Source organism: Parasteatoda tepidariorum, chromosome 1 (genome assembly GCF_982258835.1).
Source record: "Parasteatoda tepidariorum strain Cologne lab strain chromosome 1, Ptep-v5.0, whole genome shotgun sequence".
Lineage (NCBI taxonomy): Eukaryota > Metazoa > Arthropoda > Arachnida > Araneae > Theridiidae > Parasteatoda > Parasteatoda tepidariorum.
Window position 1 is genome coordinate 1435810 of NC_141755.1, and position 12560 is coordinate 1448369.

General features: G+C 29.5%; 1 protein-coding gene across 13 annotated transcripts in view; it reads left to right on the top strand.

Annotated features, from left to right (window-relative positions):
• The window catches only part of shot (dystonin-like protein short stop), a 245124-nt gene that overhangs the window by 212200 nt on the left and 20364 nt on the right, over nucleotides 1-12560 (top strand). For all 13 annotated transcript variants that reach the window (XM_016051216.4, XM_071180282.2, XM_043046522.3 and 10 more), the window contains 13 exons: nucleotides 639-845; nucleotides 2376-2495; nucleotides 3006-3332; nucleotides 3553-3759; nucleotides 4570-4798; nucleotides 5348-5574; nucleotides 5647-5871; nucleotides 5956-6057; nucleotides 7900-8070; nucleotides 8153-8308; nucleotides 10030-10230; nucleotides 10313-10441; nucleotides 11166-11336. In XM_016051216.4, coding sequence (XP_015906702.3) covers nucleotides 639-845; nucleotides 2376-2495; nucleotides 3006-3332; nucleotides 3553-3759; nucleotides 4570-4798; nucleotides 5348-5574; nucleotides 5647-5871; nucleotides 5956-6057; nucleotides 7900-8070; nucleotides 8153-8308; nucleotides 10030-10230; nucleotides 10313-10441; nucleotides 11166-11336 — 2472 coding nt within the window. The remainder of the gene's footprint in view (nucleotides 1-638; nucleotides 846-2375; nucleotides 2496-3005; nucleotides 3333-3552; nucleotides 3760-4569; nucleotides 4799-5347; nucleotides 5575-5646; nucleotides 5872-5955; nucleotides 6058-7899; nucleotides 8071-8152; nucleotides 8309-10029; nucleotides 10231-10312; nucleotides 10442-11165; nucleotides 11337-12560) is intronic.

Here is a 12560-nt window from a genome sequence, read left to right on the forward strand (position 1 = left end):
TTGTTAAATGTAGATATTTTTTTTATAAATTAGCTTATAGATTACGCATCTAATTTTTTAAATGAATTTTAAACTAAAGAATTGTACTGAAAACGAACCTTCGATATGTTTGTTTAAAAACATTAAAAAAATGCAGACAAAGTTTCTAAGAAAGAGACTTTTGATTTGTCATCTCACCGTTTGATTAAAACAAGTATTTCTTGTGAATAATTAGTCGCAAAAGTAATATAGCAATGTGTATTTTTCAGAACTTTTAAATAATATACAACTATTGAGTTTTAAATTTTACATTATAATCTGACATGTCCCTTTTTAATCATAATGAATTTAAAGAATGAATGGTTTTGAATAACTGTCTATTTGGACACAATATGATGTTATAGTGAAGAACTAATTTCATGTATGTTAGTTTTACTTGCAAATGTTTGTAACTTTAAAGGTTAACAATTCTTTTGAGCTAACGATCGCAACACTATTTTTGTTAAAGCTTTTCACAAGTAACTTAGTACACGAATTAAAACAAACTCTAGTGATAAATTAAAGCTAATCTTGGTCGTATTATATTTATAATTAAGCTAAACGGTTTAGTTAAAATATTTGTGGTTTTGCTGATTTTAATTTTAGTGTCCTAATTTTAGAGACTTGAAGGAGAAATCCAAGAATATAGACCTTTGGTTGAAACTCTAAATCATCTAGGTCCTCAGTTGTGTCAGATGTCGCCAGGTCAAGGAGCAGCAGATATAGAAAATCAAGTAACTCGTATCAATCGCAGATTTGATGCTATATGTGAACAAGTTCAAAGAAAAGCAGAACGGATTGATTTATCAAAGCAGAGAAATGTTGAAGTTAGTATTTGTTCTTTTAAGTATTATAATTTGTTCTTTTAAGTTCTTTTAGCATTTATCTTTTATGTATAGCTCACAAAAAATATTAACCACCTAGAATAACTTTTGATCTAATGGCTGGATCTACATATTCTAGGACTCAAAATTTAACCAAAATAAAATTTTACAAATTTTAAGCAAAGTGCGACGTTTCTAAATTTCAAATTTTTTAGAAATATTCAACCAATTTTGTTCAAATTTTGTATTTTGCCATGTAAAACTAGATTGTTTAAAATAAAGTAAAATATTTTATACCTCACAGCTGGAAATTTTTTTAGCTATTATTAAATAAAATAAGGGAAAATAATAAATATTTAATAAGAAATATATTTTGAATAGAACTATCTTTGGATAAACAAGTTTTATAATTGTGTGAAAAATTTGCTTTAAGAGGAAGGAGAAATCCACAAAAATTATCATTAAGGGATCCAAACTGCGGACTGCTCTCCTGACCAAACTATCGGAACTATATTTCCCAGATTCCGCTGAATTTGGGGTGTCCGAAATCTGAATCAGGCGGGGGAGGAAACCATGTTTATTAAAGTACATTTTTGTTTTTATAACTTAAAATATCGGCTGCAGTAATTTTTAGCATATTTAAGGTTACCCCTTCAAACCATTGTGTCCTAGATCGGATCATCAGATCAAAAGTTATGTGTGGTGGTCTGTTTATTTTTTACGCACTTTCCAGTGGAGAGTCTAAGATCGAGCGACTCTCTCTCCTCCGATGACCAGTTTCTAAAGACACCAACATTTTTGATGTTAAAATGTCTTCTAAAAATGTATATTCAGATTTTTCTCCAAAAATTAGGTGAAGACTGGGTTGTAAAGAGCATGCGAAGGATTTCGTGCAGGTAGAAAATATGTACCTAGTACTACTTGTATAGTCTGCGATATTCAATAAAAATTTGGAAAAACTATTGTTTTTTAAGCTCTTTTATTAATACAGGATACAATTACCTTCTCAATATTTTTCTCTAACTACTTTTCGAATAACAGTGGGTTGCACTCGGAAAGTTTCATTGCATATGTTTGTGTTAAATCTTTTTACAAAATCTGTAATATATATTTAAAATATTTAAGGATGAAATATTCCTTTGTGAAAGAATTATTAAAATTAATTTCATTTGGCTTTTTAAAAAATTATATTTCTATTAATAATTTTATAATACACAATTCTCTTTATAAATTTGATTTAAATTATTAAATTAGAAATAAGGCTGAGGATCCGTGTATTTTTTTATTTTATTTATATGTATTTTTTTTCTTCAGTTCTTTGCTATAAAACCGAAATTAAAACATAAACTTGCTTCTACAAATTGTTGTTACTGTTGGGCTAAGTAGAATGGTTCATCAATGTTATTAAACACTTCTTATCTGCATTGTTTTATAAGAGTTAATTAAGTTAAAAATTATTTGATTTACTTAAGTTAGAATTTTATGAGTTTGCCTAAGCTTAGGTTTTGTTATATTTTGTATCATTTTATGCAGGTTATTAGTGATATTGAAGACTTATTAGACTGGTTTCATGATGTTGAAAAACAATTATTACAAGCTGAGCCTTTAACAGCTAATCCAGATTCATTAGCTGTCTTACTTAAAGAACAAAAGGTAAGATTAAATGTGTTAGTTTTAGCAAACAAATGTGTTTTCTAAAACTGAAGATTATTATTGTTCACTCTAGCTAACTTTGATAAGATTTGAATTTTTCTTAGTCAGTGACACTTGTTTCAATTACACGATTAATGTTTTTAAATTTACTTAGATTGAATCTCAAAATTGTGCCTGATAGTGTTTGTTAACCTTTCTGTGATCTAGTAGTTAAAGTATTTTATTTTATGGCCTGTTATAAATTTGAATTGTAAATAGCATATAAAATTTAACAGAGTAGGTTCTATATTTTAGATATTTTTTTTATTAAAATTATAAAGAGCAAGAATCTGTACACTTCTAGCCTGTTAACTTATTTCAAAAATCATTTTTTGTAAGTCTAATTTAGTTTTTCACTCAGTTTACTAGATTTCATTTTAGAAATATCACCGTTAAAATTATTGTTTCATTTTATTACAATTTTAAAAGTTTGTAAAAATGCAATTGTTGTTAATAATTTTTGTTACATAGGTTCTAAATGACGAGGTGAGCAGTCAAAAAGGGCGCGTGAGAGATATCTTGTCTTCTGCCAAAAAATTAATGAGAGAGTCGAGTGGAAACGATCTAGCAGAAGTGAGAAACAAAGCGGATGAACTGAAAGAAGTTGCAAATTCTGTGTCTGCCATGTGTGCTGATCGTCTAGCTGTCCTTGAGCAAGCGTTGCCACTAGCAGAACATTTCTTTGAAACTCATGCTGATCTATGCCAGTGGTTAGATGAGATTGAAAGTGAAGCTGAATTGATGGAAACACCTGCCATGAATGCACACCAAATCAAAAAACAACAAGATAGAAATAAGGTACAAGTTTGTAATTAGAAATAAATTTTTCAAACAATACTTTTTTTCAGTTCAGTCAGATGATTAAAAAAAAATCTGCTCTTGTTAGTACTGTCGATTGAACTTGAATTGTATTAACCGTTAATGAGTTGTTTTACAAATGAGATTTTTAAAAAACTTAAATAATGACAGCTCCTTCTAATTTGTAATGATATTGAAGATTAAATTTTTTAATTTCTAGGCTTTGATGCAGTCCGTGCATGAACATAAACCTCTTGTTGACAAGCTGAATAAAACAGGGGCTGCACTGAAAAAACTTTGCATACCAAAGGAGGCTCATAAAGTGCAGAACATAATGGACTCTGATAACAGTCGATATAATGCACTTAAAGATATACTTCGAGACAGACAAAATGCTTTAGAAGAAGCTATGCAAGCAACGTCTCAGGTAAGCTTCTTCTATCAATTAAAGTTGAAAGTTAGTTTGAAATAGTGTGGAATTTGATCTCAATAATTTTTTGCCAAATTTTGTGGTGTTTTTTTATTATTAAAAATAATAACACTAATTGCCTACAAATTTTAAGATTTTAAAAGCGTTTTTAGCTACCTTTTTTTAACATAATTTTATGTGTACAGCTTTGGAATATTAAAAATGAGATTGTACTATTAGTTTAATTGTTGCAAAAGTACAAAAAGAGAGAGAGAGAAATGACCTATATAGTTTTTACATACCATTTTCATATTTGAATAGATAAACTGTTAATAAAACATGTGTAATACTATTATAATGTTTAACCATTTAACTTTTGATGTAAATAGCATTTAAAAGCCATCCTTTTTTATGTTATTCTAAGCAACAAAATATCTCAGACAAATGAGTGGCATTTTTTCATCTGATTAAATTTTCTGCAAAGTTTTTTTTTTTTTTTTGAAGTTGGCAGTTTATAGTTATAAAGACCATGCCAAAATACTTACAACTTGTATGTATATTTTATATTTGAAAATGTAATTCCATCAATATACTCCATATTTTAAATAATTAAAATTCTATCTATATTTTAAGTTAAATATCATATGCATGGTATAGTGAGTTGCCAGAAATACTTTGTACCAATAGATTTTGAATTTTAGTATTAACTAAAAAACATGGATGTGAAATTATAGTATCAAAATAAAATGTCATTCGCTTTTTTTAGTAATTCTGTTCAAAAATGAATTTCTTAGAAGTATTCTTTTAAAAGCAAACTATTTATTTCAGTTCTCTGATAAACTTGATGGCATGCTGAATTCCCTGAGTAATACTGCTGAGCAACTTCAGAATGCTGAACCAGTTGCAGCTCATGTAGAAAAACTGGAAGAACAATTAAATGATAACCAAGCTGTTCTTCAGGATCTTGACAAAAGATCGAATGCATTAGAAGCTGTAAAAAGGGCTGCTGATGATGTCATTGTTAAAGCAGGTGGAGCTAGAGATCCAGCTGTTAAAGGTTAGTTTTCTTTAAGATTCTGTGCTTTGTAGTTGAATAAGCAAAATGTTAATGGGATTTCTTTTAAAACCATTTTCATTTTTGAAGATAAATTTTTTTTTTTCAGATTTTTTGTTGTGATCAAAATTTTTTACTATGAAAACAAACTTAGAGTTTGAAAATTCTCTATTCTTGACTTAAGCGTAGCTAAAGATTTTGTCTACCAGAACAAAATCTTCATGATCTTTCTTTCATCATTTCATTTATTTTTTGCATTTTAGTATGAAACAAGGAATATATTTGTTATAATTTAATTACAAATTTTTTATTGCAAGAATTTTGTTACTGGCATGCCAATAAACTGCATAAGTGTGACAGCAAGACTAAAGAATAACTTAAAATATTTTGTCACCTTTATTTTATAGTGGCACACTTTGCAAATGATATCTCAATACATAGTAATTCTTATAATAATGAGATTTCAAAAAGCATGTGCCTGGTTTTTCGATTTAAGAGTGAAGATGTTAAGAACATAATCAAGTAATGGTTGAAAATTATTTTTAACTTTAGATATTAAACAGAAGCTTGACAAACTCAATCAATTATGGGATAATATTCAAAAATTGGCAAGCAATAGGAATAGATCCCTGGAGGATGCCCTAGCAGCTGCTGAGCGTTTCTGGGATGAGTTGACTATGGTTATGAAAGCTCTAAAAGAGCTCCAAGATAGTTTGAATGCCCAAGAACCTCCTGCTGTTGAGCCGAGTGCTATACAACATCAGCAAGATGCATTGGAGGTATGATTTAAATTACATACTATGAAAAATAGGTCGTGTCTGGAGGAATTTTACTATTGTTTTTTCTTCTAGGAAATCAAACAAGAAATTGAGCAAACTAAACCCGAAGTTGAGCAATGCCGCCAAGCTGGCCAAGATTTGATGCAACTGTGTGGAGAACCTGATAAACCTGAGGTTAAGAAGCATATTGAAGATTTGGACTCTGCTTGGGAGAATGTTACATCTCTGTATGCTAAACGTGAACAAAATTTGGTGGATGCTATGGAGAAAGCCATGAATTTCCACGATATTCTCGGAGTATGTATTTAAAATGCTTTTATTTTAGATAAAATTACATTTATATTCTTTTGATATATTTATAAATGAAATGATCGTCCACAGAATATCTTGGAATTTTTGGATTCTGCAGAAGAAAGTTTTGCTGCTTTAGGGCCAGTTGGTTCAGACATTGAAGCTGTGAAAGGCCAAATTCAACAGTTGCAGGTATTGACTTGAAAAAAAATTAATTTGATTTATAAAGAAATTTAAAATGAAGTGTTCCTTTTTTAAAAAGAAACAATAATTTTGTTTATCTCTATTTTGTAATAGATGAAAAATTATTTTATTATAATTTGCAGCAGAATTTAAATAAAAATGAGTTATTAAAACCCCAAATATGGAAGTTAAAACTTTCTTTTAAGTTATTTAATTTATAAATGAAAAAGGCATTTTTGTGTTGAAGTTAATAGTGTGTATTTAATTTATATTATTATTATTTGCAGTTTAGCATCAGATGCAGGGCTCAAAAAACAGCCCGTCCTCGGCGGTCAAAAATTCTCTGCGGACAACAAATTTCTCGAATCCAGCGTCCGCGCGGACGGCCATTTTCCCATTAATGTTCGTGATACATTTTCAGTTTTTGTTATCTTACAAGAGTCTAGCGCCTCACTTCTAAAATAACCCTCTAATCTAGAAATACAGCAACATACTGCGCATGGTGGAATTGATGTTTTCTCTGTCTGGGAGTACTGCAGCGGTTGAAAGGGACTTTTCAGCAATGAACTTACAAAAAAACACATTACTTACTGGTCTTAAACAAGAAGTGTTAAACACATTTATGAACATCTACCTAAATGGAAAACCTCTTTCAGATTTCTATGCAGATCTCTGTAAATCATTGGCTTGATTGTAGAACTGGCAAACGTCATATTTGATTCATTTAAAAAACGCAATACCGTCGGATAAATTCACATGATAATTGACAGATAACTTAACCTTTGTTATTAAAATTATTTCATCAAAGAAATAAATTATTTCATAATAGAAATACTAGGTTTTACTATTAGTAACCTAGTATTTCTTTTATTACTGTATAATGTAATCCTAGTAACTACTAATTCATTGTGCAATTTATATAAATGCTTGTAATAAATAAGAGAAAATTATATTTTTATTTATTTAGAAGCGACGGGTTAGTTTCAAATGAGGACGGGTAATATTGTTGGACAAGCCGTCCTCGGGGACGGGTAAAATTTCTGAGTTTTTTCGAGCCCTGATCAGATGATTGCATTAAAATTACCATATTGTGCAACTAAGTAAAGGCATATAAAATCACCATTTCGATTCTCCTTGTGTAAATTAATGTTAAAAAACTGTGAACAATCAAAATATTTAAATTAACAAGCTAGAAATAAAAAGTCAAAAGTATTAATATTCACAAAAGAAAGGTATATGAAAATGATCCAATAAATATTAAACACATTGTTCAAGTTCAATTAACATTCACAAGATAACCATAACGACATATCAGCATATATGTAGCTATTGAAACAACCTGTCAATTGATTTGAAAAATTGAGTAAAAATACGTGGAAAAATAGGAGAAAATACAAATTATACCCTAAAAATCTTTAAATCAAGTCAAATACACAGCAACCTATAGTCACTGGGCTATATTTGACTTTCTTTGTTTCTTCTTTTTATGCATGTGTTCTGTAGTATATAAATTTAATCAATTTTTAAATGTGTGGTTTTGAGGTGTACAAATTCAGAAAATAAACTTTCTTGTTGAATTCTATAAGTTCCATACAAAGATAGCGTCAAGTAGTTTTTTTTTCTGTTTTTTTTCTTTCTTACTTACTTTTTTGTTTGTTTGGTGTGTGCAATAGATAAATAAAATATTTCTAGTATTTTTTTAAACTTTGTTTTGTTTTACACAGTGAAAATTGTATAACTTCTCTATTTTTTCTGTAAAGCATAGCAGTCAAACATTTTAAAACTTAAATTCATTTTTTAAGCAACTTACAACTTTCTTGGGTGCAAAGTTTTCTTTTGATTTTGATGTAGGAATTCAAGCAAGAAGTTGATCCTCACATGGTTGAAATAGAATCCCTCAACCGACAAGCTCATGAGCTCATGGAAAGAACATCTCCCACTCAAGCTAAAGCTATAAGGGAACCATTGGCGGAAATAAACCGTCGCTGGGATGACTTGCTCAAGGGTATCGTTAACAGACAGGTAAAATAATCATTAAATATATTTTTTGTTCAGTTGGCTTATTTAAATCTATTTTCTTTCATTTTAATTTTTATTTTTTAAGAGGGAGTTGGAGAATGCTTTATTACGCCTTGGTCAATTCCAACATGCATTGGATGAGTTTATGGCATGGATGTCAAAAACAGAAAAAACTCTGGATGACCTTACACCTGTCTTCGGTGATCCTCAAGTTATTGAAGTTGAACTTGCTAAGCACAAAGTAATTTTATATATTCTGTTGTTTGTATCGAAAGCCAAAAATTTAATTGTAATATAACTCCATTTTCTCACTAACAGGAAAATTGTAAATTAACAAAGAAAGACAGATTTTGCCAATGCAGTCAGCTATTGTAAATAGAAAAATATTACAAAATTGTTAATTTGTTGAGCCTTAGGCATAAACTCCCATGAAATGATTCCCTAATTTTGAATTATTTAAACATAAATTTTAAGATTCTTTTACAAATCAAAACATCTTTAAAATTTTTGAAAGAAAATTTTTTTAATATCGAATTTCAGTTTTTCTTTAACTATCGACACGTTTTACCGGAAACTCTTTAAGCTTTTTAAAATGAAAAGAATTACAGTCAGCTTATTAATAAAAGAATTATCAAGACACAAAAATTTTATTTATAACTTATGTTTCATTTTATTAAAGAAAATATTACTTCAGTTATTATGTTTATTCATCAAAAAAAATAATTATTATTCTTTTCTTTTTATTCTAAAATATCTGCCAGAAGATTTAGATTACATTTGTTAAATTTTCCAATAATAAAGCTTATCTTACAATTCTAGTGGAAAAAAAAAATTTTTTTAATAAAATTTTAAATGAAAATTGCTTAAAAGTTAAATGATATGAAAATCTATGAGCATATTGTTTTAAAATTATTTTGGATTTCATTTTAGTTTTTCAAAAAAATTTTTTATTCTATTGGGAGTACAAATTAGTTTGGTCCGTTTTTAAGAGATGGCTCTGCTGTTATGAATGTTTCATAGTGACAGCTGGTTTCGGTGGTTTCAGGGAGGTTAAACATCTGTCAATAATATTCAGTTTATATCGCTTTGAGTTTCATACAAAAGCCCTGCTTTTTACTTTGTTGAATATGTCAAATTTTGTGGTAACTAAGCACCATTTTATGTTTCTGCTTTAATTGGAAGAAAAGTGCAGCTGAAGCACATCAAATGCTTGTAGAAGTTTATGGTGACAATGCTCCAACTGATAAATCATGTAATGAATGGTTTCGACGTTTCAAGAATGAAGAATAGTGTTGTATACTATGAGCTGTACAACCTGGTGATTCCATTACGGGCGATCGGTATAGGCTACAATTGATTCGTTTGAGCCGTACATTGCGAGAAAAACGGCCGGAATACGAGCAAACACATGGCAATGTTATTCTTCTGCATAATAACGGTCAGCCTGATGTCGCGAAAGTCGTAAAAAATTATTTAGAACCGCTCAAGAGGTATATTTTACCGCACCAGCTGTATTCTCTGGTCATTGCTCTTTCTGATTACTGGTTGTTCCTACGGATGCTGCACGATTTGACAGATCACCAGTTCACCTCTTTCGCAGAAATCAAAAATTGGCTCCTAACTTGGATCGCCTCAAAAGACGAAACATTTTTTCCAGATGGAATTCAAAAATTGCCTGAGAGGTGGGAAAAAGTAGTAGCCAGCGATGGACAATACTTTGATTAATGTGTTCATTCCTTTTGTTTTGAAAAAAATGCATTTTTGATCACAAAAAAACAGACTGAACTAATTTGTACTCTCAATATAATCTATATCCTGTTCGATTTTCCTGATGTGCACATAATATACTCAGATTGTTTAGTCTAGAATTGATAATATTACGTATTGTCATGATATATTCGCAGTGTGATATATGGAAGTTGAGTAAATGTTATGTTTAAATTTTAATGTACAACAATTTAGGTATTGATGAATGATATTCAAGCTCATCAAACTAGTGTAGACACTCTCAATTCGGCTGGTAGGCAGTTAATTGAAGCTAACCGTGGTAGTGAAGATGCCAGCGTCACTCAGAGCAAATTGAACAAGTTAAATAAGAGATGGCAATTCTTACAAGACAAAGCTGCTCAACGACAGAGGGAGTTGGAAGAAGCGTTACACGAGGTTGGGGTTTAAAAACTCTCTGAGTCTTGACATTATTCATTAAAAGCTGTTTTTTTTTTTACACATCTATTTTAATTTTCAGGCTCAAATTTTCAACCAAGAGATCCAAGATTTATTGATGTGGCTTAGTGATATTGATAGTCAGTTAGTATCTTCTAAACCAGTGGGTGGTCTACCAGAAACAGCTAGAGAACAACTTAATAGATTTATGGTACAACAATTATTTAATAAAATATTATTCTTTTTGCTGCTAAATTTACTAATTATTTACTACACCTATTTATGAAATTGTATCTATTTTATATGCATTAAAAAAATTATAGCAAATTTGGAATTCTTCAGGAGAGTGTTTTGCTTTCCATCTGAGAAATAATCTGTCCTGTATTTGTGCTGTTATCTTAGTGGAAATTCTGCTAACTTATAATCACCTGATAATAATACTTAGAAACAGTTTGATGTGATAACATCACGTTTTGAGAAAATAAAATTTTAACACATCCCAATCTCTTCTGAACCAACTAATGAATATTTGCATTTTTTTTTTTTTTTCAGATTTAAAAATAAAGTTGTACACTTGTCAGTTAATCCAGACTTTCAGAACCGTTTTTATAATTAAAATTTTGTAAAAGACCCATTTTGACAATCAACTATTTTGTTAGGAGTTCTTTTTTCTGATAAAACGTTTTGTGAAGAACTCGAATTTCGCCTAGAAATTTGAGTCCATTAACAGAATTGATGATGCTAATAATGAGTTGATTAATTTCTGATAATAGATTATACTAATAATTGGATAACCTGTGATACTAATTAATTTCTTTGTTGTATTCTTAGTTAACTAAGGACTTCATGATTCATCATCATTTAGACAAAAATATTTTAGTTTTTGCATATCTTAAAAATATTAAAGTTTAAATGAGATCTTTTTTTTTTTGCAGGAACTTTATAATGACCTAGATAACAATAAACACAAAATAGATTCAGTGATGCAACAAGGTCAAGATTACCTGAAGCGTTCAAATGAAGGGGCAGCTGGTAATTTGCAGCATAACCTTAAAACTCTCAAACAACGCTGGGAAAATGTACTCAATAGAGCCAACGATAGAAAAGTAAGATTTATTTTGATTATATCACTTGTTAAGAGATTCCACATTTAACTTCTTTGGTTCTCTTTTAGAGAGCAGTTTTTTCTTGTATATAATGAGGGGAAAAAATTTGGGAGCATGAAATCTTCAAATCAATAGTTTAAAATGATTATTTTGAAATATGTTTTGATGCCATTTAGTGCTAGGTTTATAAACTAAAATACTAGTTGAATCAATTTTCAAAATAAAGAACAACAGTTGCTGCCTTAAGAGAAAGGAGACATAAAGCCAGCCCTCATTTTCAAAAGAAAAAAAATTTGAGTGGTTTTGTTAGAGTGGTTGCAGGAGCATTTCCAGTTTCAGAGTGTTGAATGCTCATTTTGGGGGTAAAAACCATGAAACTTTTAAATAAGAAAGTGACGCAATATTCAATTATGATATGTAAAATGATGAAATTTTTGTTACCTTGATGCTTCTATGTTTTTGTTTTTTTTTCATGAAAAGTTTAAATTTGGATTTAGCGCTCATTTTTCTGTTTCCCGAGTTCCTCATTATGTGCAGGTCTTACTGTATATAGATTTTATTTTTTGATTATAAGCTGTGCTGTCTTTTAAAAAAAAATTTTTTAAATGTCTTCTCAGTTAAAACTAACAATTATTTAGATTTATCTTTGTAGAAGGGGTATTTAGTTTGCAATTTTTCTAAATAGCCTATAATGTGTGCTAAGCCATTGTTTAGTAAAAAAAAAAAAGGAAATTTGTGAAACTAACACTTTTATCTTTTTTTTCTTTTCCAATCCATTTTTTAAACATGGCTTTCTAATATCTTAGTACATTATTATAAGTTTTATACCGTATAAAATGTTTTTGTAAATATGATAAACATTTGAAAATTATATGTTCAAATCATATGTTGATTTTTACAGAAGTGTAATTTTTGTGCTTTTTCATGACCTACATCTATCTTAGTCTTGTATGCAATCAAGGGTGATTGTATTTCAGGGATACCCCCTGAATTACAGATTTTTTGTATCATTCTTCCAAGTCTAAAAACTAGAAGCAGGACATGCGATTTTTGTACAAATATCGCAGAATTCCGCGTATCTCGAAGACCATCCACAAATCAAAAACTTAGAATCCGACAAAATTTTGAAGCTTTTTCTAAATTCCGTTAACAAGACATTAGCATACATTCTTTCACCAATTATGGGAAGAATTGCGTCCTACATGATTCTTTCGCCAGTTTGAT